This window comes from Dipodomys spectabilis, unplaced genomic scaffold (genome assembly GCF_019054845.1).
Source record: "Dipodomys spectabilis isolate Male_0828 unplaced genomic scaffold, ASM1905484v1 ptg000213l, whole genome shotgun sequence".
Taxonomy (NCBI): domain Eukaryota; kingdom Metazoa; phylum Chordata; class Mammalia; order Rodentia; family Heteromyidae; genus Dipodomys; species Dipodomys spectabilis.
In genome coordinates this window covers 549,731-575,078 of record NW_024870890.1, presented here as the reverse complement: position 1 = coordinate 575,078, position 25,348 = coordinate 549,731, and the positions used below count along the sequence as shown (strand labels likewise).

General features: G+C 50.7%; 1 protein-coding gene across 4 annotated transcripts in view; it reads left to right on the top strand.

The window, feature by feature from the left end:
- Dst (dystonin) overlaps positions 1 to 25,348 on the top strand; it is a 327,245-nt gene that overhangs the window by 126,566 nt on the left and 175,331 nt on the right. For all 4 annotated transcript variants that reach the window (XM_042696942.1, XM_042696940.1, XM_042696939.1 and 1 more), the window contains 3 exons: positions 8,097 to 8,186; positions 10,609 to 10,686; positions 12,349 to 12,441. In XM_042696942.1, the coding sequence (XP_042552876.1) occupies positions 8,097 to 8,186; positions 10,609 to 10,686; positions 12,349 to 12,441 (261 nt within the window). The remainder of the gene's footprint in view (positions 1 to 8,096; positions 8,187 to 10,608; positions 10,687 to 12,348; positions 12,442 to 25,348) is intronic.

The window sequence follows — 25,348 nt, the reverse complement described above, 5'->3', positions numbered from 1 at the left end:
ACTGGCAGCTTCTCAGTCCTTCCGCAGTGATGGGCGCTCCCACCAACTTGGTGTGTGAGACCTCCAGACCTAGTACTGCCTGTTCATTGCTGGAGAATACTGCAGAATCCAGGGCCCAGTGTTCACTCGGCTTCACTGGGCAGTGGCTCTGCCACTTGGGCAATGCCCCTAGAGTAGATGTTCCATTCCTTAAAATTAAGTACATGTGCAGAGGAAGACAGAATGGATGATCCTTCCTGCTCAAAGTGTGCACACATTCCCAATGATCTGTCGAGTTAAGGAGATTTAATGCTGTCCTTTCTTCCATCACAACCTACGTTCCCAAATGTTTCAACTTCTGTCCAAACTTAAAGTAGTCCAGTATAATTTTAAGGTTTCCTCCAGGTTATTAAATATAATTTCAAACCTCTTTGTTTTAACTTAAGTTCTGACTAATACTTTTTTGCAGAATTTGAAAATTAATTTTCCAAAGTAGATTGGATCAAATACACACACAGACAGACACACACACTTCATAGCAACAGCATTTCCAGAAATTCCAGTGGTGTGAGATGCCCTGGTGTGTGTTGGGTTGGGGTTGGGAGGATGAAAAAGCTTTCCAGAGGCTTCAGATTTAGGAAGGTAACGTATTCTGTTTGAGGAGATTTCTGGCACACATTAGCACATTAAAGACTGAAGAACTCTGGGTCAAAGAAACACATTTAGTACATGCCTTTCCCCCAAAGTCTATCATTCCAATTAAGACTAAATGCTTGTTCAAAATAATCACTTTAAACCTCGGCAGCAGGATTTGCCAAAGAGATGTTAATAGATATTCTTTGGCAAAATGCATCCAAGCTCCCCCCCAACCCCCCAGCCTGGTTTTGGTATGGTCTTTACATAGTTACAGTTTTATACAATTGAAAACAAATCGCAAGAATATATTGTGATACATGAAAATTCATAAAATAAGGTTGCATTGAACTTTTTCCTATGCTCATTCATTTTTGTATTAATATAGTAAATAGCACTCAAAGCCAAACATAGTACTGGTATCTTACAAAAAGAGTTTGTTGACCTCTGTCTTGTTCTCCTCTTTGTGATGCTGGGTATGGAACCCAGGGTCTTACGCGTTCTGGACAAGCTCTACTGAACCACATCCCAGCCACAGCCACTGGGTTGGGTTAAGATTTTACGTAATGAGGAAGGAGGAATGGCCTTCGAGCTTCCCCTGACTTTATACATCAACCTGGCTTTCTTTTTCTGAATGGAAGACCAGCCACAGTTCTGCGGATGCAATTTTCTACCATAGCTGTTGTTCTGAACGAGTTTCCCTCCGAATGCAGATTGTAAACAGAAGTTTCAATATAGTGTTCACTACATAGGCCGAGTTTGCCACAGGCAGATCTGGTCTCGAGCAGTGTATATACCTTGCTCTGTTATTTAGGTAATAAGATCACAGTGTCAGCGGCCTGGAAACCACACACGAGGGACACTGTTTGGTCAAAGACATCGAGCTGCAGGGTGAAGGCAGCACAGGCTGCACGTGCTCAGCACCTGCGGGCGTCGGTAAAAATAGGCCTGGGGCTCCTCTCCTCTGACACTGGTCATAGGTCTTGTCCCAGATTACCTCAGTTTACCCAGAGGATGTAACCAGTTGTTCCTCGTTGTTTACTTGCGGGGACTTGAGAAGCTGAGCCCTTGTGAGACAATATCGAGTGGTTAAGGAAACCCTTAAAACTGCCATGTGCTGCCGAGACACAGCATTGTTTTCTGATGTCTGAGATTGTGAAGACCCTTTGAGCTGCTTGTGTGCCTACGCTGGGTGGTCAGGTGCACGGCTTGTCATGGCTGCCGTGGTAGCTGCTCACCCAGCAAGCAGTGGTCTGAAAAGGACGCGTGAGAGGCACGGACCAGATATCTGCTGTGGCCAGTGCGCTGCGCCTGCCCACCAGCAGATTCTGTGGCCTGCGGACCCCTTCCTCTGTGAGGACCTGGCTTCCTGCGAGCCCGGAGCCTAGCTCAAGCCTCACCCCCACGGCAAGAGGCTGGCAGGCTGGCAGCCCTCCTAGACGCCATCCACGAAGTGCATGAAATTCCTGTGTGAGGGCTTGGTGGTTCTTTGACTGTGTGTGTTTCTACAGACCGTGAGGCTGTTGCTATTTTTTCCCTATGAACAAGTTTATGGTGATAAGCATTTTCAATGGTGTGAGAAGAGAAATAGTTACTTAGGGCAAGTACCCATGTAACCCTTGCACTGCAGTGTGGAAGGTCAGGCACAGGGGGCTGGTGTGTTGCTCATTCCATAAGGGCAGACAGCGATCTCACAAGAGGTGAAGCCGCTCAGTAGTCAGCGTAGTGGCCACGGCCAGCTCGTTAGCCAGTGTTGTCCTGCAGTGGAGACCGGATCTGTCCCCTCCCTGAGCTCTCCTCACTCAGCAGCTGCTCAGGGTCCTCCGATGGCCCTCTGCCTGGCCCCCTCTGCCCTCATTCAGGATTTCTCCCCCACAAGGCCCTCCTGGCGCCAGCCCTGATTAAGGGTTCTTTGAAACTTGGGAGAGGTAGGTGTGAAGAGGAAGGGCAGCTAGTAAAGTGACCTTGAATAAAATGAGCTTGCTGAAGAGGCGGAGACTTGGGTGTCCAGCAGGGAGGAAACACACTCACCCGAATCTTCCTTTCACTTCCTACTATTTGAGACTGATTAAGGAAATTTTTTCTGAGTAGTCACTAAATGAGAATCTGTCGAAGAAACACACATTTAAAAAACATTGAAAAGTTTGGTTATGAGCATAAAAATACCATATACTAATACAAAATACTTTTGTATGCTTTTTGTGGTAAACTGTTCACAATTCTGTTTTAAAGCCTTTTTCAGTAAGAACTAGAATTTGAAAATTCAGTGGAATCTCTTTAAGGTGTTGCTATTATAGGTGTAATTGTGATGCTTTAGCTATAAATGACTTGTATCAAACACTTCAATGTCTTAAAGCTAATATTCTAACATCTGCTTGCGTTTTCACATGACATTGTAAACGGGTAAAACTTACCTATTATAACAGCATCTAGGCTGGTCTTTTGTCCTCTTAAGTTGCTGCAGTTACAAATGTTCTTTAGTATCAATTTTTTTTTGTTGAGTGGCTTTTCAGTTATAGTTATTATGACTGGAACACACACCCCCCTTCAATGTCCAAATTGTGAGTCAGAAGAATGGGCAAGCACTGAGCAGAGGATGCCAGTCCTGGCGCCTTCTCAGTTCTTCGGAATAAAACCGCAGTGACAGCGCTTGCCGTGGATTTGTCATGATAAACAGCTTAAAGAAAGATTTCTAAAAGGAGGCACCGGGAAAGCAGTTGAAAAGCTCTTAAAGTGAAGATCTGTATCTTTCTTACAGATATGGCACTTCAGTCTAACCTAAGACCCTGCTTCTTATACAGTGAGGTCCTTCCTCCTTCTCGCATTCCCACCTTCCTCCTTCCCTCCTTCTCTCCTTCCCGCCTTTCCACCTTCCTCCTTTCTCCCTTCCCTCCTTCTCTCCTTCTCTCCTTCCTGCCTTTCCACCTTCCTGCTGCCCTCCTTTCCTCCTTCCTGCCTTCCCACCTTCCCTCTTTCTCACCTTCCCTCCTTCCCTCCTTCTCTCCTTCCCGCCTTTCCACCTTACTCCTGCCGTCCTTTCCTCCTTCCCTCCTTCCTGCCTTCCCACCTTCCCCCTTCCCTCTTTCTCGCCTTCCCTCCTTCCTGACTTCTCTCCTTACCGCCTTCCCACCTTCCCCCTTCTGTCCTTCCCTCCTTCCCTCCTTTGCTTGCTTGCTAGTTAGTGGACAGACACCAGAAAAGTGTGAGGAATGGATTTGCTTCTGGCTTTTCTCCCCCCGGGCCAGGACCTGCACATCTGGCAAGAAGGGAACTCTTTTTAGAGTAGACTTTTGTCTGTTTTCCTGTTTAGAGGAGGAAAGGCTAGAAGGAAGATGGAATTCAACTGATCCAGAGCCAGCACAAGAACCAGACTGAAATAAAAAAAAATACATCTTATTACCTTATTTCTGTAACTGTAACACCTCTGTCCATCACATTGACATTAATAAAAATTTTCTGATTAAGGGTTAGAATAGATAAAATAAATTTTTTAAAATGGAAATAGCTTCTTAAAACCTTAACACTGATGTGAACTCCCTGTAGCACCCCCTTGTGGTGACACTGGAAAAGACATTTATGAAGCAAACACTGCCTGGTGCTGATGTTGTTTTAATTTTCTCATGTTTTATCCTGTATACTTGAAGCTGTGTGACAGATAACTTTATTTTATATTTAAGCAGATCAGTTATGTATGGTCTTGTGGCCATCATTTTCTCATCTAAATAAGGATATTTTCTAATACCAGTTTGAAATTTATAATAATTTAGGTAAAAATCCATGTTGTGATTTCACAACTGCAGAAAAAATAGCACTGAAATTTGTAGTAAGTGAAATTGTCTAGATGGTGTTCTAATAGAATACATTGTTTTCAAGCATATCTTTAAAAAACATCAATTTACTCATCAATAACATGGTAAAATTATTGTTACACTATTTTCTTGAAGTCTTTTAAGGATCTGTCATAGAGAATACAATGGACTGTTTTTCATGTTTGCCCATGAACTACAAAAACTGAATCAAGACCATTTGACGTTGTAGTTTCACTAAAGCAAGCTGTGCTCCTTCTTGTCCTTCCATTAGTAGCAGAAGGCAGTGAGGCCATCTCCCGTGGGAGAAGCCGTCTTTGATTATTTATGGTCTTTCCTGAAGACAGCGATCTTTGTTCTGAATATTGTGTCTTCAACCAGGCCTGTCGGGCCTTTGTGTGGCTTATGCTACGCTTCTCTTTTTATCTAAGGATCCTCGTTCCTTTTTCCAGAGGAGCCCTCTTTGGGCCTGTGGCTTTACTAGTGGTTTGGGCTGGCTCGAGCTAGTATACTGTTCAGTGTTGGGGAGGGTTCCTCCCCCTTCCCTGGTTCTTAGCTGGATGCCCAAAATGAGGAATGAACAAGAGAAACCACGGGAGATGCCCGGGAGTGGTTTCAGAAGAGGTGGCTTTTATTCCAGCAGACAGGTCCTCTTTTTAGACAAGTGATAGGACAAAGGATAAGGACTGAGTCTCTGGGCTGGCCTTGTGGGAGGGAATCTCCAGGGATGTGTCCCTGGAGATTGCGCTAGCCCACTGCCAGGCCAATGGGGGTTCAAAGCTGTCCTCAGCGTTCTCCTGTGCATGGGGCATGGGCTCCCCTTTGATGTCTGCTGACCCGTGTCTGCAGATGGAGGCCTTCCTGCAGCCCTTCTCCCTCATCGTCATCCATGTGGCCCCTCCCACCAGACCGCAGGCCCCAGAGCTGGGTTCCTGGCCTGTGTGTGTGCCTGCCACAGGTGCTAGTGAATGCCAGCCACACTTACAGACAGGAGGCAGAATTCCTGTGGCATTTGTCTAATGGTGAGCCACGGCAAAGTCAGACTGTTGACAAGGCGGCTGGGCAGTCAATAAGCTCCAAAGATGACTGACTTCTTCTCCAAGGACAGATGTGTCTAGCCCAGGTAAAAGTGAGTGGAGAAGTTCACAGATGGAATTTCTGGACAAGTAGATTTTTTCCAGCAGCAGTCCGTCAGGGCAGTAGAGATCTTGTGTGTGACCCTGTTGCACTGCCTGTGGTCACCAGTGCTGGCCGTGTTCAGGCTTTGGCTTCCTTTCTCCCAGAGATGATTTTCTTGTGCCTGTGTTGCTGTCCACACAGGACAGCGCCCCCGGGGTGGCCTGGGGGAGCAGCACGGTGCGCACACCCTAGGAAGCACTGCAGAGCTGGGGGAGAACATGTGTGACATCCAGAAAACCGCATGCCTCTCCTTACGTAACTCAGGTTACGTAACCCGACCCAGGGTGCCCTGCGCTGCCTGTGTCTGCTCATCACCTCTGGGGCTCTATTTATTCAGACAGGTTTTCGTCCCACAGGGAGACAGTTTCCAAAAAGAGAAGAAAGAATGTTTTATTGAAAACAGGAGGCAGAAGGCTAAGGGTGTGTGCAGGCAGTGCAGTCCTGGGTGAAGGAAGTTTCCAGGCCCAGTGCCGTGACTCAGACTTTGGACAGAATGAAATTGCTAAGTTCTGGATAGGCTTAGCTAGGATTTCACTTCCTGTTCTCCAGAATTGCTTCCCAGATCAAACCCAACTTTCCCCCTCCTTGTGATGTTGGTTTTTCAGTTTTCTCCCACTATTGTCTTGCACTGCACCTGTGAGGAAAGTGAGCCCATGGGTGCAGGTGCTCAGAGCCCGTGTGGATTTCTTGTTGCTAATAATGGGGATGCGTGCTCTCTTGAGAACAGAAAACGTGAAGATAACAGCATCATTCATGCGTTCGTTTGTGTTGCAGTGCTTTAGGTCCAACCCAGGCCCCATACGCGAGACGCTAGCGCTTTCCCCAGCCCCCGCCTGTCCTTGCGGCCTCCACGGGAGGAGGGATTCCACACACATTGTTTCTGTGGGTCTCCAGAGCCTCACTGGGACAGAGAGGCAGTGCTACATGGTGCCAGCACTCCGGATAAAGTGCTGCAGAAATCAGATTGGCGTATTTCTGTGTTTCCCTCCTTCAGATCTAAAGAAGTAAAGTCACACGCCTTGAAAGTGGCTTCATCTTACATATTTTCTTTTAAAGTTGACAGGTCTAGCTCTGGGGTAGTACTGGACTTGAACTCAGGGCCTGGCACTTGCTGGGCAGGCACTCTACCAATTGAGCCACACCCCCAGCTTTTTTGCTTTGACTGTTTTTGAGAAAGGGTCTCAGTGTCTGCTGAGCCGGCTTGTTGCTTGGTCTTCCTATTTTGCTTTCCAAGTAGCTAGGATGGCATTGTGTGCACCATCATACCAGCTTTGTATGTTCTGCCCAGGCTGGCCTTGAATCATGATCCTCCAGATCTCAGCCTCTTGAGTAGTTACGATTACACATGTGAGCCACTTGCCAGGCTTAACCTTGTTTTTAAGTAGGCCATGGCCTTATAATTCAACCTCATGCCTTATAATCAGGCTGGATGAAAGGTTACAGAGCTTTGATAACCAAGTACAGAAGATAAGCAGAAGTTATTTCACTAGAGCTTGTTATAAGCCTCTGTGTGTGTGTGTACATGCCTGCACACACATGGAGCAGCTGCATTCTTGAAAGAGCCTTGAAGATTGGTTCATCTCCTAAATACAATGGACAACTTGAGAGGATTGTCATTTAACTTAATTTACCTTGGGATACCAAGATAAATGGACAGATAGTACCTTTTTGATGAATTTAGGGTGTGTGTAGATTTTCTGAGGAAGGACTGCTGCCTAAACACGCCCGCCCCGCTCCGGGTCAGCTCAAGGCCTCGCGCTTGCTAAGCGTAAGCAGCGCCCCACCACTTGGCCTGCACCCTAGCCATTTTCTGCTTTAGTTTTTACTCAGGGCTGGTCTTGGACCACATCCTCCAGGGAATCTGGATTAAGGGTGTGCACCACCATGCCCAGCTTATTCATGGAGTTTTCAGAAGTGAAGTGTGAGCCCGTGTGTCCTCCATCCATGGCCAGGGCTCCTCAAGGGGAGCTGGGCCCAGGAGCCCAGCTCTGGGCCCAGGCAGCCCTGGTACCGAATCAGGAACCATGGGTTGAAGAGTTGTAGCCTCCTGTAGCAGTCCATTCTTTGCTTCTTTTTTTTTTTTTTGGTCAGTTGTGGGGCCTAAACTCTGGGCCTGGGCGCTGTCCCTCAGCTCTTGAGCTCAAGGTGAGTGCTCTACCACTTAAGCCACAGTGTCACTTCCAGCTTTTTCTGCTTATGTGGTGCTGAGGAATCGAACCCAGGGCCTCGTACATGCCAGGCAAGCGCTCTGCCACTGAGCACCTTCCCAGCCCCAGCAGTCCATTCTTACTCTATTGTGTTCAAGTTTTAACAATCATAATCACCATGATTTACTAATCTGAACTTCCTCTTTTAGCTTTTAAATTTAATTTTTACTTAGAGAGTAAAAACGAAAAATGAACAAGAGCCATATAAAAAATATGGCTCCTGGTTCCCCTCTTACTGGAGACAGTGAAGGATTCCTAGTTCTAGAACCAGATTCTGTGCTTTGTCTCATAGGTTCGCAAACACGTGAATGACCTCTATGAAGACTTAAGGGATGGACACAGCTTGATCTCCCTCCTAGAGGTTCTTTCTGGGGACACCTTGGTAAGTTGTTTCTTAACTTACTTGGCTGACCATAGATGAACATGTGTGACCACGGGTGAACGAACATGTAATCCTTTCCACGTGTGACCGTGGGTGAACATGCAGTCCTTTCTACACGTAACCACGGATGAACATGTAATCCTTCCCACATGTGACCACAGATGAACATGTAATCCTTCCCCCACGTGACCACAGATTAATATGTAATCATTTCCACATGTGGCCATGGATGAACATGTAATCCTTCCCCCACGTGACCACGGATGAACCTATACTTGCACATGTGGCCGAGGCTGAACATGAAATCCTTTCCACATGAACGCGCATGCAGTCCTTTCCATGCCTGACCACAGATGAGCATGCAATTTTTTTCCCCACATGACCATGCACAAGCATGCAGTTTTTTCAACACATGACCAAGGTTAAACATGCAGCCCCTTTCACATGGGACTGTGGATGAACATCCAGCCTCTTCCATTCATGACCACAGATGAGCATGCAGTCCATTCCATATGTGACCATGGATGAACATGCAGTCCTTTCTACACATGGCCAAGGTGTTTTCAACACAGGCTCTTCAGATGTTTGCAGCATCTCCCTAGATGGGAATAAAAAATGTTTTGGTTAGATGTGAATAAGCCCCTAAGATTCCAATGCAGTGGTATGAAATTGGAGCACTTTGAATATTCTGCTTATATAATTCATTCTGTAATTAAAACAGTGCTTTTGCTCTTGCTTCCTTTTTACCTTTGAGGTTTTTTATTTGCATTAGAGAAGTTGGGTGCGTAATGTAACCACATGTTAGAAGACTCGCAGATAGCAAGGAGATAAACCCTGCTTTCTGGAAGGTGTTCTAACCCGTCCCTCAGGTGTCTTCCCCTCCTTCTCAGCTTCCTGTCCCCTCATTACCTTCTGTTCATGCTCTTCTTTTCATTTCTGGTCTGTCTTGTGTCTTTGCCGTTCTCTCTTCTGTCTGTTATGTTCATTAGCCGAGGGAGCGAGATTTTTTGAAGACCTTACGATTGGTGAGTGCGCCAGAAGCATGCGAGTATGAGCAGCATGAGGCTGTGGAGGATGAGGATAAGGGGGTAGGTGTCGCCCCGTAACTCGACTAACCTAGTGTCCAGCGTACGGTGGGTTAGCTTGGTGGAGAAAGCATCGTGGGCTCGGGCTCCCCTTGAGAAAAGACTAGCAGGCCTCAGCACACTGTGCGCGGAAGCGATGGCTTTCCGTGCCTCCTCCATGCCATGCCTGTGGGAATCGCGCAGAACTGCTTCAGCCCCATCCCGGCATTTCGGCTGAGGAGTTTGCTGTGTGTCACAGACAAACACGAATACAGGCAGTGTGCTAGCTGTGCACATTCAGTCCACTTCTGGAATTAGTATTCCGAACATGGCAGCACTTCATGGCTTTTCTTGTAGGAACTTACGGAGATGGGAGGTTTCTGCTTTAAATCTACCCATTGGCAGCAGGCATTATTTAGAAGGAAAAAAGATTCTAAGATCTGGTACTCCAAAGAGCTGGTTAATTTTACCCCCATCAAGGCCAGGGCTGACAGCTGGCCTGCACTGTTACGGCCAAGCCTCCTGGTCATTGGCCCTAGGGGTCCACTCTTCCTGTTTTGTGGCCACTGTGCTTCTTTTGGATCAAAGAGGGTGAATTTACAAGTGTTACTGCGATTCCTCCCGTCTGCTCAGACACCTCTAGCGCTCTTGCACCCTCTTCAGATTCGAGCAGTGACGCTGACCCTTTTCTTTTGTGGCAGGTTTCAGCACCATTTGTTGTGTTTTGTTAAGCGTTGCTCAGCTCTGTTCCTTGTGTTTTCCTTCAGCTGACTTGTGCCAGCTGTTAAGGGAAATACCCATGGCCTGTCACATTCCATCCCATCCCGTGCAGGGGAAGCCAGAGTGAAGTCCGCTCTGCCTTCCACAGAAGGCTAAAACAAAGGGCACTGTACAGTGGGGCCAGCCCCCTCCCCCTCCCCTGTGATCAGCGGGCTAGCTCCCCTCCCTCCTCTGTCATGGCTGAGTAAAACCATCTTTCTCTTTGGTGATTTTTTTTTTTTTCACTAACCGCATGCTACTTTACCTCATTTTCATTAACATTCCACGTATTTGATTATAAAGCCCTCTTGCTAATAGTGTTAAATGGGGAAGATAGTTACTTTTGTGCATCTGTAATTAAATACCTACAGGCCAGAATTGCTCTTAGAGAATATCAAAAGTCTGTTTGTTCTTTAGTTTCCTTTGGAAATATTTGGAATGAAGTATATGTTTAAATCATACCGAAAAACATCTTAGATAGTTTAAATTCAGTCACAGATGACACAAATTGTGATCAATACATTTTAATACATTTAAATTAGCAGAGTTCAGTGGTGTTGCACACTAAATTTTCTTACCTACTTTTTGTCTATTCTTAGCCCAGGGAGAAAGGTCGAATGCGCTTTCACAGACTGCAGAATGTACAAATTGCACTGGACTATTTGAAAAGACGCCAGGTATGATGTATTTTAAATTCTAATCATATAAAGATAGATTAAGTAAATCTAAATAGAAACATGCCAGGGAAAGAAAGCATTAAGTTAGGCTCTGAGCATAATAATTTAGCTGTACTTTGGTGAAGAAAATATTTTAAAACCATGTTCAGACATATGTCCCCAAGAAAAGGAAGTGACTAGATGAAGCCTGGAGTTGTTGAGAGAAGAACGTGCGTTTGCCTAGGCCGCCAAAGGTGTTGAGTAGCCATGAAAGATCTCGATGCCAAGAACGTTTTCTTTGGTCATTTTGGATGGTTAAAAAGAAAACATCTCATTTAGCAGTCCCCAGCTAGCTTGAACTTTGGAAACAGTCATGGGTGCAACCTGGCTTTCTGGAATTTGATATCAGAGGACTGTCAGACAAAGTATTGGTAATTTTTTAGCTAAATCAGAAAAAGAAATGCAGGAGATTTGAAAGTTAATGAAAGCAAGAGATGGCCATCATTTTTTTTTTTTTTTTTAAGGCCAGGTCTTGATCCTCCTCCCTCGGCCTCCCCGGGGCTGCAGTCTGGGTGTGGTGTCATACACTTCACAACTAAGAAAGGAAAGGGGGTGTGGGAATGCTAGATTTTATTATCCCTTCTTTAGTTTATTATGCGCATATAAATGCTTTTAGTTACTTAACAGGAACTTAAATACTCTAGGTGTTAAAGGGTTTGCCTTCTGCTCTATCCTAGTGGAAGGTTACAGAAAAAATGGTTGTGTGTTTGTGTGTGTGTATAAAAAACATACAGCATATATATATATAGTGTATATATAATATGTGCACACATATATTTATGTATACCTCACATATTATTTCCTTGTATAAAATGTTTTTGGTAGATTTTCTCTAGGAAATAGTGTTAAGTATCAGGCTATGTAGTTTTGGGTATTTAATTCATAATCTTCTTGTAGGAGGTAAACATTAGAGATCACTATTGCATTTATTAACCTGAAAAATTAGTTTGACAGTTGATAAGCTTTATACTTGGATCTTACTACTATTTTTTTGGCCCGGGGCTTGAACTCAGAGCCTAGAGCTTTGTTGTTTAGCACTCTAGTACTTAGATATCTCATGCCAGGGCTGACTTCAAACTGTGATCTTTAGACTTCAGCCTCCTAAGTAGCTAGGAGTACAGGAGTGAGCCACCAGAGCCCAGCTTTTTAAAAATATATAACCTTCAGGATGCACCCATTGAGAAACAGTGCTGTGGTTTTAAAATCCTATGTGATGGAAAAATGAATTGTTAAAATGATTTTCAAATTTAATTGTACTTTCCTTTCCTTTCCTTTTTTTTTTTTTTTTTTTTTGCCGGTCCTAGGGCTCAAACTCAAAGCTAGGGCTCTACCACCTGAGCCACAGCACCACTTCTAGCTTCTTCTGTGATTAATTGAAGAGTCTCACTGACTTCTGCCCAGGCTGGCTTTGACTGTGATCCCACATCCCAGCCTCCTGAGTAGCTTGGATGACAGGCATGAGCCACCAGCACCTGGCTTAATTTTTAAACTTTTATTTGTTAGTCAAGGGTCAGATTAGGGTGAAGATTGCTGCATGGTTTGTGTTATCAAGAATTGTTTCTGCAGGTAGATGTAGCCTGAGCTGGTTTGATGGACACTGTCCTCTCTCCCCATGTGGCACAGGTGAAGTTGGTGAACATCAGGAACGATGACATCACGGATGGCAACCCCAAACTGACACTCGGGTTGATATGGACAATAATTTTGCACTTTCAGGTAAGAGCCAGTTTTCTGAGTCATCATCTTTTAGAACTCAAGGATAATTTTCAGTTCATATGAAGGCTTGTTATGTCCTCCAAATGAAAGATAAGTTTTGCCAGGCACTGGTGGCTCACGCCTGCAATCCTAGTTATTTAGAGGGCTGAGATCTGAAGATTGTAGTTCTAAGCCAGCTTGGGCAAAAAGTCCCTGTGAGACTCTTATCTCCAATTAACCATTCAAAACCCAGAAGTAGAATTGTGGCTAACAATGGTACTGCTATCCTTGAACAAAAGAGCTCAGGGACAGCACCCAGGCCCTGAGTTCAAGCCCCAAGATCTACGAAAAAAAAAGGTAAGTTTTGTGCTATTTCCTTCGATAGCACATTTGATTGTTCTTTCAAGTGACATGCTGATTGTAGCCCTGACATCCTCCTCCTTCCTATCCTCCATGAACTGAGATTTGGGTTTAAGGTCCACCCTTGTACTCCTAGTGTTAGACAATAAAAGGTTTCTTTTTCTTGAATATGAGCTCTTATATTTGGTTCTTTGGACAGTAGAGATGTGAAGATTTATGGCCAGGTCATTAATTTAGAATAATTTTATCCATGTTGTAAAGCTCTATTTCTTTTGTGGTCACTAGATGGCAGTAGAATTATACTAAGGAGGTCTGAATTCAGAGTCCTGGCCTAACAGCTGTGGCTCATGCCTTAAGTGTAGCAACTCAGGAGGCTGAGATTTCAAAGATTGAAGCCAACTTGGTCAGGAAAGCCTGTGAGGCTCATCTCCAATTAACTACCAGAAAGCTGGAAGTGGCTTAAGTCTTGAGAAAAAAAAGAAAACAAAAAGCTCAGGGATAGTGCCCAGGCCCTAGGACTGACACAAAAAAGAAAAAGAAAAGTACTGTATCTGTGTGTATCTGTCTAGCGTTGAGGGACTTAGCGCAAGTTTTATATTATGGATAATTCTCTAATGAAGTTGTGCTGAATGATTGGCTTTGATTTAGTTTTTGTGATCTCACATTTTGAAGACACATTTGCCTTTGGTTTAAGGTGACTCTTAGCTTTGGAACTTGCTCATGCCAAGTTCGATGTGCATTTGTGTGCCTGGCATGCAGTAGATACACAGCACACTGCAGGTGCATGGAGCACAGCAGGCTGCGGCACACCCTTCTAAGTGACTGTGGCACTGGAGAAGAAGGTGGCTGTGTGGGAGCTCCCGATGGGGCTGGCATAGGGCAGGAGCTGGTGAGGCCGGCTGGGTGTGCATTCCTGGTGTCCGATGGGACTCCCGGCGGGGCAGGAGAACCACAGAGGCATTAGGAGATGGGAGATGCTGGACTCATTCTTGGCTCTTTTGCTGCTGGCTGTGATGATACAGGGTCAGTTCCAAATGCTCAGAGCTTGGGGAAAAATGTGCTCTAGGAAATAGCAGCTCCCAAGCCTATATGAGATAGCTGGAAAGGCCAAAGCCTATCAGTATGGAGATGAGCTGAGAGGCTGAATCGTGGTCTTAAGAGTAGAGTGACACAGACGAGGGCTCGGCGGGGGGAGGAAGATTGCATCTAGGAGACAACAGCCATTTCAGAAGACCAATTTATTCATTTAAAAATACCTATTGTGAGCATCACAAATTGAGTTTGTCAGCCAGCATTCTGAAGGTGTGCATTACCCACAATGCCCTGCATCCTGTGAAACATAACTTCCTGTCAGGATCCTCATCAAGTGTTAGGAATGTGTTGGTGATGTAAATAAATGTAAATAAAAAGGGAGAGGCTAGAAAGGGAGTAGACAATACCGAGGATGTGTATAAATTTTAAATACTTGAACACAAATGTTAAAGATGGGCTTTGTGAGTCAGATGCCACCTACCAGAAGATACCCATGTTGGGCTATTTCTGAGAAAAGGTGCCCTGTATGTGGTCTAAAAATGTCCAGTGCTGGGCTTGGCAGGGGCAGAGGAGAGGGTGGAGCTGTCATGCTGGGGCCTCTCCCACGTGTGGGGCAAATACCAGTCATCAGGCCTTCCAGCACCCTGCAGTACCTTCCATCGCCTCTGAAGTCATGAGAGCCTGAGACAAACTCAAGGTCTTTTTTTTTTTTTTTTGCCAGTTGTCATCTAGAATATTGAAGTTTTGCCCAGGAAAATGTTAAATTTACTTTTCACACGATAAAGGAAATCTTTAAGAAAAAGGGTCTGTTACTAACACCCTTCAACACCATTAGTAACTTGACTGTTTAATTGAGCATTTACTCAGCAAGGTTATAAGCCCCATCTTCGGATTAGTCTAGAGAACACCAGAAAAGGAAAGGTTCAGGTTCTCTTTTTGTTGCTCGGTGGTGGTGGCCTGCTTGTATGCCATTCTGATTGCCTTTGTGCCTCATCTGTGATTCAGTGCTGGAAATGCACTGCAGATAACCCAACCCCATCGTGATGTTAACTTTTCCAGCAAGGCTTTGCTAAATGGCATAAATGTTTAACTAGAGTCCTGGTCTGTGGGTCACACCTGGAGCTGGCCTGCTTAACTCACATTGAAGAATGTGCAGGTGTTTCTGTGGCCAAGTATCTAATACTCCACATCTCGTCTGCAAGGGCTTCCTTGGAGACAGGGGACACGGTGTCACCAAGGGAGTGGCCGTGGAAGGTGGAAGGAGGGCATAAGCTGTCCGTGGGCTGCCTTTGTGGAGCGCTGCTGCCACTTTCTGATGGCTTTTCTGCAACCCCCCCCCCAGCGCTCAGGCCACCTCTCCATGCCATCGTGCGCGCAAGTGAGGCCGGCTGCTCATATGAAATCCCTAGTGATCAGAGAGGGCTGTGTTTTTGAAATGTGTGTTACTTGAAAAGTATTCCAGATTACTATAAAAGATTGATTTTAGAGGCAAATTGAATAAAGAATTGTAGACATTCACGTTTCTCCTCAACTAATTATTGACTCATATTTTATGCTGTGGTTTGGAGTAAGAGCCAGTAGTTTTGAGGTTTTCAAGCTTTTTGTTTGTGTGTGTGTGCTAGTCCCAACACTAGATTCATAAGAAAAACAATTGCGTGCTATAAGGTGACATGCTCTCTAATATCAATTCCCAAGAGCTCTCGGCTGAGTCCGTCCGCTTGGAGTTTGCTTTCTGTTTGCTCTCAGCTGTGAGCAGCCAGCAGCAGTTTCAAAGGTTAGCACACACTTGGGTGCTGTGTCTGTGAGCGTTAGTGAGCTCACACAGTAAACCCCAGGTCAGAGCTGGGACTTGACAGTGAGCACTGTTTGTCTACGAGGATTGGTGGCCAGAAATAAGCCTCGGCGCCTAATGAGACACAGGGACGTCTGGGCCGGCTGCCAGGGCATTTCTTGCGTGCGCTTTCTCATAAGCAACATGGCCTCGGGCTGAAGAGGATGGTCACAGAGTCAGCGAGGAGTCCGGAGTCGGAGCAGAGGGCTGGGCTGGCTCACAGAGGTCTGCAGCAGCCCTGGGGTTGGAATGTGTGCCTTTGCTGAGCTCTAACTGTCTCCCGGTCCAATGGGGAGTATCTGCGGCTGTGTCAGGGCTGAGAAGGAAGAGCGCTGCCCGGACCCAGCCAGGGCCCCCTGGGGCCTGGCAGAGTGCTCCCCAGGAAGAAAATACTTCAGAAGGAGACAGATCCAGGGCAGTGTAGGCAGCCGGAAATTGTTGGAGCAAAACAGTGAAGATGCAGGCAGGAAGGCGAGTGGCTTCCAGTGCCCAGGAGGACAGCCAGTCCCAGCCCAGCAGTCCCGACAATGGCTGCGGCAGGACCCCACTGCACCCTGCCCCACCCAGGACCACAGTGCCTGCACAGAAGACACCAGAGAGGAGACACAGATCGTAGCTGACAACACCACGTCTGACCAAGTAAGCGCCTCCCCTGCTGGAGACAGTGCCACGGGGGCAGAAGCCAGCACACCGGACGGAAAGAGGTCAGACAGCACCCCCGACCCCACGGAGAGCTCTCCTGCGGCTGGTGCCAGTACAGAAGTCACATTCCAGCCAGAGGCTGGCCTTTTCTCTCCGCACAAGGCAGCTGGCCTCACTTGCGCCCACGATGGCATGGAGAGGTGGCCTGAGCGCTGGGGGGTTGCAGAAAAGCCATCAGAAAGTGGCAGCAGCGCTCCACAAAGGCAGCCCACGGACAGCTTGTGCCCTCCTTCCACCTTCCACGGCCACTCCCTTGGTGACACCGTGTCCCCTGTCTCCAAGGAAGCCCTTGCAGACGAGGCTGGTGCCACGGAGTCTCCGTTTAAGGTAAAGAAGTGTCTGTGCGCGCGCACAGGTCTGCCCTTTGCAGTGTCTCCTGTGCCAGTGTCTTCACACTCCTTTATTTATGTGAGAGTCGTAGGGCTTGGGGTGCATCTTATTCACAATCTTAGGATTTTATCTTTTGTGTTATCGACACCCTTTATTTACTTTTTGGTTTCAAACACTATAGAGTTTCATGGTTGGATCACTTAGAAAAGCACTGGCTTAAAGGAATCCATGTCGACTGTGTGGTAGAATAGTCAGTGGACACTTGGCCTAGTGGTCTGTAGCGGTCATGACAACAGAATATTTTGCTTCAGAGAGGATGGAAGAGAGGACATGAATGTTCCCAACACAGACATGATCAGTGTTGGGGGGGGGTGTACCAGCGCCCCTGACCTGATCACTATATACTCTATGAAAATGTAACACTGCACCTATGAATGCACATAGCATGGTGTGTACATTACAGCACAGAAACAGAAAGAAAACAGCCTGGATTTGTTCCACAGTTGGATGTGTGGAATATAGTACTGACTTGCTTGCTTGTCAGTCTGGAAGGACAAGTTCTTGTTCTCTCTCATTTTCTCTCTCTCTCTCTCTCTCTCTCTCTCTCCCTTCTCCCCTCCCTCTCTCTCCCCCCTCTCTCCCCCTCTCTCTCCCTCTTCTTTCCTCCCTCTTCCTCCCTCCTTCCCCCCCTCTATCTTTCTCTCTCCCTCTCCCCCTCCCCCTGTCTCTCTATCTTTCTCTCTCCCTCTCCCCTCCCCCTGTCTCTCTATCTTTCTCTCTCCCTCTCCCCCTCCCCTGTCTCTCTATCTTTCTCTCTCCCTCTCCCCCCTCCCTGTCTCTCTATCTTTCTCTCTCCCTCTCCCCCTGTCTCTCTCCCTTTCTCTCTCCCTCTCCCCCCGCCCCCACCTTCCTCACCCTAGCACTGGGGTTTGAAATCAGGGCTTCATGTCCATTTGCTTGCTTATTTGGCTGATGGCTCTACTACTTAAGCCACATCTCCAGCCTGGCTTATTGCTAGTTATTTTGTAGATGGAGTCTTGGGGACTGGTTTTTGCCTGGATTGGCTTTGAACTGTGATCTGGATCTCAGCCTCCCGAGTAGCTAGAATTATGGCATAAGCCACCAGTACATGGCCTCTCTCAGTTTTTATGTACAAAAATTGTTTTCAATTCTGTATGTGTGTTGGGGGGAAGAGGCACAGATAAGATGGCCCAGATTCTTTCCTGAGTTACGTGTTTATCCCTTGGCCTCAGTTTGGAATCAAAAATCTTTTAAGAGGTGTATGGTAGGAATTTGAATATGATAGAGACTCCCAGAAAGTTGAGATCTTTATTCCTGACCTTTAACTTTAAGATGAATTTCTTACCTGGGGTTTTCATTTTTGACATGCAGTTGGACCTTTATTCTCTCCTGTTGGAAGTATGTAATCCAAATGACTTCTGCTCTGGCGAGTTGGGGGTTGATGGCTTGTTCTTTGACCTGTTCCTGACTTTCTCTCTTGATAGGTTGTGGGCATGGGGCGGGGGGCCTGCGGTGAGTGGCACATGGAGATCACTGGAGCACCAGCACAGGGCACTTGCACTGAGGTGGAATGTGGCTTTTCTAGGCGTGTGTGCGCTGTCATGGTTGGCCCTGGTGGCCGAGTCCTCTGGAAGGTGTCTGTGGAAACATACCTTGCCACTGCGGCATGCGGCTCTGTTCACATTTTACAGAGGCTGCATTGTCACAAGAAGGCAGTGGTGCGTTCTGTGTGCGTCTGGCATAGCGAAGAGTCTGGATGTGGTGCGTCCTGAGCATGTGTTTGACTTTCTTATATGCTTTCTGGATGTTTTTGGTGTGGTCTTCAATTTGACTTCAAATATTTTTTCATTTATCTTAATTCTTAAAATCTATTTCCAAACAATATAGAAGCCTTTTTTCCCCCTTGTATTTTCATGTTGAAGATTTTACCCCTTCTGGTCATATCCAGCTATTTTGGAAACGTTAATGGAAAATTCATGTGAAAACCATCACAAACTTGGCAGATTTGTGAAGGAGTTGTGATACAGAGCTGGACAGACAAACAAGCCTGGCATCTTTAGGTCAAACTGAGTGCATAGCTCTCATTCCAGCCCGAGTATTCATCTCACCTCCTTAGGTCCAGATGGAGACTGCTCATCCTGCAGAGCCGGGGTCGGCGCAGAGCCGGGGGTTGGGGAGAGCCGGGTCGGTGCAAAGCCTGGGTTGGCGCAGAGCTGGGGTCGGTGCAGAGCCGGGGTCAGGTAGAGCCAGGGTAAGCGCAGAGCCGGGGTCAGGTAGAGCCAGGGTAAGCGCAGAGCTGGGGTCAGGGAGAGCCGGGGTCAGGGAGAGCCGGGGTCGGCACAGAGCCAGCGCCAGCAGCCCAGCTCTCTCTCCCAGGCGTCCTCTCTTTCCTTGGAGATGTTTGCCTTTTTTGATTGTCCTTGTCCGGATCCATCCCGTCCACAGGCTCCACCTTGCAGAGAATCAGATCAGCTGAAGCCTCCTCTTGGTGGATGAAGCTCCCCAGACTGCTGGGGCCGTGCAGCCACACTCCTTCAGTTTTCTCATCTGCCCCATTGCGCATTCCTCTCTTGGTTGTGTGCAGGGCTGGGCTGGACGTTTGAGGTCACTTCCATGGGGAAGTGCTGTACAGCTCTTGAGCTCATCTTATCCTGGCATGAACTCCCCGGGTCTTGTGACATTAGTCACTCTCCACACAGATGGCCAGCCTGCCTCTCATAAGTCCTTGCCATAATGAGCTGACCTACAGTGGCATGCAGGCTCAGGGCCTCCGTGAAGGCCAGCCAGCCAGTGGAGAAGGGAAACATGGCAGGGAAGTAAGTCCCGAGTGGGATTAGATGAGGTCTGAGTTCAGATATGGCTCAGCATCGACTGCATTTAGTGGCTGGAGCCACAAGTTCGGGATAGCAGCGGTTGGGTCTGTCAGCTTGTTGGCACTCAGCTTGGCCTGAGGAGGCTGGACTGGCCTGGTTCAGATGGGGTCTGACTCTCACCTGTGAGGAATAAAACCAAAACTAAGGTCACTTCACGCTTCCCACTGCTGGGTTCCTGCTGACAAGTCTCCTGCCTTGCCCTGGCACTCTTCTGGGCAAAGCAGGAAGAGAAGCAGTTCTTCCTCTTCCTCTCCTCCAGCCTGGGGTTTTGCCTCTGCTAGGCTCTGCCACTTGAGCTACAGCTCTGCTCTTTTGTATTATTTTTGCCCTGATACTTTTTGAACCACATTTTTTTTTCCCGCTCCTGCCAGCCTGGCTCCTGACCCCTATTTGTGCTTCTCAAGCTGTCCCCGAACCATGATTGTTCTAGTCTCCACCTCCTGAGAAGCTGCTGTAGAGCGCGAACTAGTCTAGGTTGTAGGAATGGATTTTTGCTATTTTGGGGCCCTGGGGATTGCACCCAGGACCTCATGCTGTGAGTCAGGTTGCCACTTGAGCTATGCCACTTTTCATTCCACTTTGCATTGTTTGTGAGGTAACGTGGCCAGCTTTGCCTGGACTGTCCTTGCACTCAGTGTGTCCTGTGCCTCCTCCAGGTTAGCAAGGGTGACAGGCATGCCTGCCACACTCAGCCCAGGGTGTGGAGAAGAAACGCCCTTTCTCCCTGGAAATTCCAAACTGAACCCTCTTTGTTCACTGTCAACACATTTCTAGACTATTTGTGGTATCACGTTTGTGAGGTGTATTGTGTGTTTGGTTGGTTGGTTTGGTTTTTAATAGATAAACTACTGAGGTAAGGCTCAGCTCCTGTACTGGCTGCTAGCTTGTCACTGAGTGGTCTCTGGGTTTAAAGCCCTGCTGGTCACGGTTGTGCAGTGCCCAGGACATTGTGCTATTATTGGAAAGGACTATTAGTTGGGCAGTTTTATTTTCTAAAATTACAAGGTTAAATGACGATTACAACCCAGCCACCCAGGAGGCTGAGGAGGCTGAGACTTGGAGGATTGTGGTTTGGAGCAAGCCTGGGTAGAAAAGTCAGGAGATGCCACCTCCAAAGTAGTCAGCAGAAAGCTGGACTAGAGATGCAGCTCAAGTGGAGGAGCACCAGTGGTAGAGAAGAGTGAAGGATTGGGAAGTGTCCAAGAGCTCTTCTCCATATTGTGGCTCCCATTAGACTTACTGTGTGCTCCAAATGCTCCATGAGGATGCTTGTATAGCCAGTGCTTACTAAGGCCACAAGCAATAAAAGGTATTGAAGATGTCAGAGACTGTGTTTCCCATGGGCTGGACATATATGGGAGCTCTGGGAATGGTCTGGGTGGGTGAGCAGAAGTAAAACAACCGAAAGACAGGCTGGGAAGGCTCAGCGCCCAGAAGAAGGTGAACTCAGATGGAAGCCAGCCTCAAACGGGAGACCTGGATTTGAAGCCTGGGGCCTCGAGTTTCCAGCAGGAACTCTGGCATAAATCATTTTATATTTGGTATTGATTGGCAGGTTGTTGGTAAGGAGCTTATACAGCAAAACTAATAACAAAATGGTGGTTAGAGTGTGTCCTGTGTGCCAAGACGTGTGCTGATAAGTAGTGGGCTGATGATTTCGTGTGATTCGCAGCTGCCCAAGAAGAGGCGCATGGTTACAATCATCCTTTAAGGCTTTTATTTATTTAGTTTTTTTTTGTGCTAGTCCAGAGGCTTGGACTCAAGAGTCTGGACACTGTCCCAGAGCTTTGATGCTCAAGGCTGGCACTCTACCACTTGAGCCATAGCTCAACTTCCAGCTTTTTGGTGGTTAATTGGAGATAAGAGTCTTGGATACTTTTCTGTCTGGGCTGGCTTTGAACTGCCATCCTCAGAGCTCAGTTTCCTGATGACAGGTGTGAGCCTGCTCAGGTTGAGTCCTCTTAGCCTGCACTGTAGTTCTTGTCTTTATGTTTCAAGACCTGGAATGGTCTGGAAGCCATTCTGTGACTTTAGCCTGTAAACTGTGCAGGTACAGAGGCAAGCATGCTGCCATCTTGGATTAGAATAGAATATCTACTGACGTTGAGCAGAAAGCAGTGGCTCAACCTTCTGCATGGAGGAGTAGAAATCCCCGTGTGTCCATGCTCCTGGCCCTCGCCCTGCTGCAGGGTCTGCGTGGATTCCTGGGAGGACACTGGCTCCCTTCTGAAACCTGGCCTTTGGTCAGGTGGCCCAGGCTGAGCTCAGTGTGAGCTCCACGGGCACTGGCTGTCCTGCTGACCCTTAGAGGAGGATGGGGGGTGGGAGGGCTGCAGGCCTAGAAGGCTTTAACTGCCGTGCCCCCAGACCCCTGACTGCCGTGCCCCCAGACCCCCGCCTGCCGTGCCCCCAGACCCCCGCCTGCCGTGCCCCCCAGACCCCCGCCTGCCGTGCCCCATAGACCCCCGCCTGCTGTGGCCCCAGACCCCGCCTGCCATGCCCCCCAGACCCCCACCTCCCATGCCCCCCAGACCCCCACCTGCCGTGCCCCCCAGACCCCCGAGTGCCGTGACCCCAGACCCCCGCCTGCCGTGCCACCCAGACCCCCGAATGCCGTGACCCCAGACCCCCGCCTGCTGTGCCCCCCAGACCCTTGCCTGCCGTGCCCCCAGACCCCCGCCTGCTGTGCCCCCCAGACCCCCGCCTGCCGTGCCCCCAGACCCCCACCTGCCATGCCCCCCAGACCCCCGAATGCCGTGACCCCAGACCCCCGCCTGCCGTGCCCCCCAGACCCCCGCCTGCCGTGCCCCCAGACCCCTGACTGCCGTGCCCCCAGACCCCCGCCTGCCGTGCCCCCCAGACCCCCGACTGCTGTGACCCCAGGCCCCCGCCTGCCGTGCCCCCAGACCCCTGCCTGCCGTGCCCCCAGACCCCCGCCTGCCGTGCCCCCCAGACCCCCGACTGCTGTGACCCCAGGCCCCCGCCTGCCGTGCCCCCCAGACCCCCGCCTGCCGTGCCCCCCAGACCCCCACCTCCCATGCCCCCCAGACCCCCACCTCCCGTGCCCCCAGACCCCCGCCTCCCTTGTCCCCCAGACCCCCGCCTGCCGTGCCCCCCAGACCCCCACCTCCCGTGCCCCCCAGACCCCCACCTCCCGTGCCCCAAGACCCCCGCCTCCCTTGCCCCCCAGACCCCCGCCTGCCGTGCCCCCAGACCCCCACCTCCCGTGCCCCCCAGACCCCCGCCTCCCGTGCCCCCCCAGACCCCCACCTGCTGTGCCCCCCAAACCCCCACCTCCCATGCTCCCCAGACCCCCACCTCCCGTGCCCCCCAGACCCCCACCTCCCGTGCCCCCCAGACCCCCTCCTGCTGTGACCCCCACCTCCCATGCCCCCCAGACCCCCACCTCCCGTGCCCCCCAGACCCCCACCTCCCATGCCCCATAGATCCCCGCCTGCCGTGACCCCAGACTCCCACCTGCCGTGCCCCCCAGACCCCCACCTCCCATGCTCCCCAGACCCCACCTGCCGTGCCCCCCAGACCCCCGCCTCCCATGCTCCCCAGACCCCACCTGCCGTGCCCCCCAGACCCCCACCTGCCATGACCCCAGACCCCCACCTCCCGTGCCCCCCAGACCCCCGCCTGCTGTGCCCCCCAGACCCCCACCTCCCGTGCCCCCCAGACCCCCACCTGCCGTGACCCCAGACCCCCGCCTGCTGTGCCCCCCAGACCCCCGCCTGCTGTGCCCCCCAGACCCCCACCTCCCATGCTCCCCAGACCCCCGCCTGCTGTGCCCCCAGACCCCCACCTCCCGTGCTCCCCAGACCCCCGCCTGCTGTGCCCCCCAGACCCCCACCTCCCATGCCCCCCAGACCCCCACCTCCCGTGCTCCCCAGACCCCCGCCTGCTGTGCCCCCCAGACCCCCACCTCCCGAGCTCCCCAGACCCCCGCCTGCTGTGCCCCCCAGACCCCCGCCTCCCATGCCCCCCAGACCCCCACCTGCCGTGACCCCAGACCCCCACCTCCCGTGCCCCCCAGACCCCCGCCTGCTGTGGCCCCAGACCCCGCCTGCCATGCTCCCCAGACCCCCACCTCCCATGCCCCCCAGACCCCCGCCTGCCGTGCCCCCCAGACCCCTGAATGCCGTGACCCCAGACCCCCGCCTGCTGTGCCCCCCAGACCCCCGCCTGCCGTGCCCCCAGACCCCTGACTGCTGTGACCCCAGACCCCCGCCTGCCATGCCCCCCAGACCCCCGCCTGCTGTGCCCCCCAGACCCCCACCTCCCATGCCCCCCAGACCCCCACCTCCCATGCCCCCCAGACCCCCGCCTGCCGTGCCCCCCAGACCCCCGACTGCTGTGACCCCAGGCCCCCGCCTGCCGTGCCCCCAGACCCCCGCCTGCCGTGCCCCCAGACCCCCGCCTGCCGTGCCCCCCAGACCCCCGCCTGCCGTGCCCCATAGACCCCCGCCTGCCGTGACCCCAGACCCCCACCTCCCGTGCCCCCCAGACCCCCACCTCCCGTGCCCCCAGACCCCCGCCTCCCTTGCCCCCCAGACCCCCGCCTGCCGTGCCCCCCAGACCCCCGACTGCTGTGACCCCAGGCCCCCGCCTGCCGTGCCCCCAGGCCCCCGCCTGCCGTGCCCCCCAGACCCCCGCCTGCCGTGCCCCCCAGACCCCCGACTGCTGTGACCCCAGGCCCCCGCCTGCCGTGCCCCCCAGACCCCCGCCTGCCGTGCCCCCCAGACCCCCGCCTGCCATGCCCCCAGACCCCCGCCTGCCGTGCCCCCCAGACCCCCGCCTGCCGTGCCCCCCAGACCCCCGCCTGCCGTGCCCCCCAGACCCCCGCCTCCCGTGCCCCCCAGACCCCCGCCTGCTGTGCCCCCAGACCCCCGCCTCCCGTGCCCCCCAGACCCCCGCCTGCCGTGCCCCCCAGACCCCCGCCTGCCGTGCCCCATAGACCCCCGCCTGCCGTGACCCCAGACCCCCACCTCCCGTGCCCCCCAGACCCCCGCCTCCCGTGCCCCCAGACCCCCGCCTCCCTTGCCCCCCAGACCCCCGCCTCCCGTGCTCCCCAGACCCCCACCTGCCGTGCCCCCCAGACCCCCACCTGCCGTGACCCCCAGACCCCCGCCTGCCGTGCCCCCCAGACGCCGTGTCCCTGGCTCCTGTGGCAGTCAGAGGAATAAAGGCTTCCTGTTGAGCTGGGCACGGCCACAGGTAACAAAGGTTCCTTTGGTCTGGAGGTTCCCCTCCTGCTTTCAGTCCCTTGACCCCGTGTATTTTGACCCTTGGGTTTGATGTGTTATACTCTCGAAGTAAGACTTTAGACCACAAAGGGCCTTAACCATTATCAGCTACCGCCTCATTTTATAGAGGACATTGACTCGTAGGCAGGAAGTAACTGGGAAGCTTTGGGGCCAGGGCCAGACCGAGAGTGAGCCACCTGCTGGTCTGCTCATCTCACAGTGACTGTCCTTGCGCAGTGTGGCTTCCAGTCTCTCCTTCACCCGTCCCTGCCCAGCCTGTCTCCCGGGCTCCTTGATCCCCTATTGGAGGGAACCGTGGTTGGGTTTAGCCCAGCTCTGGAATTCCCATTGGTTCCTGGTAGCACTGTACCACGCGTGGTCGTGGGCAGGTTCCGTGGGTTCCTTACTGAAGATGTACTCTTGAGAAAACAACAGTCAGCATGACCTGTTTTATTATTTGTCAGTAGTAGAGACTTAGGGAAAATGAAGGCTACAAAGGAAACCTGGGAAATCCCACAATAGAGATTTCA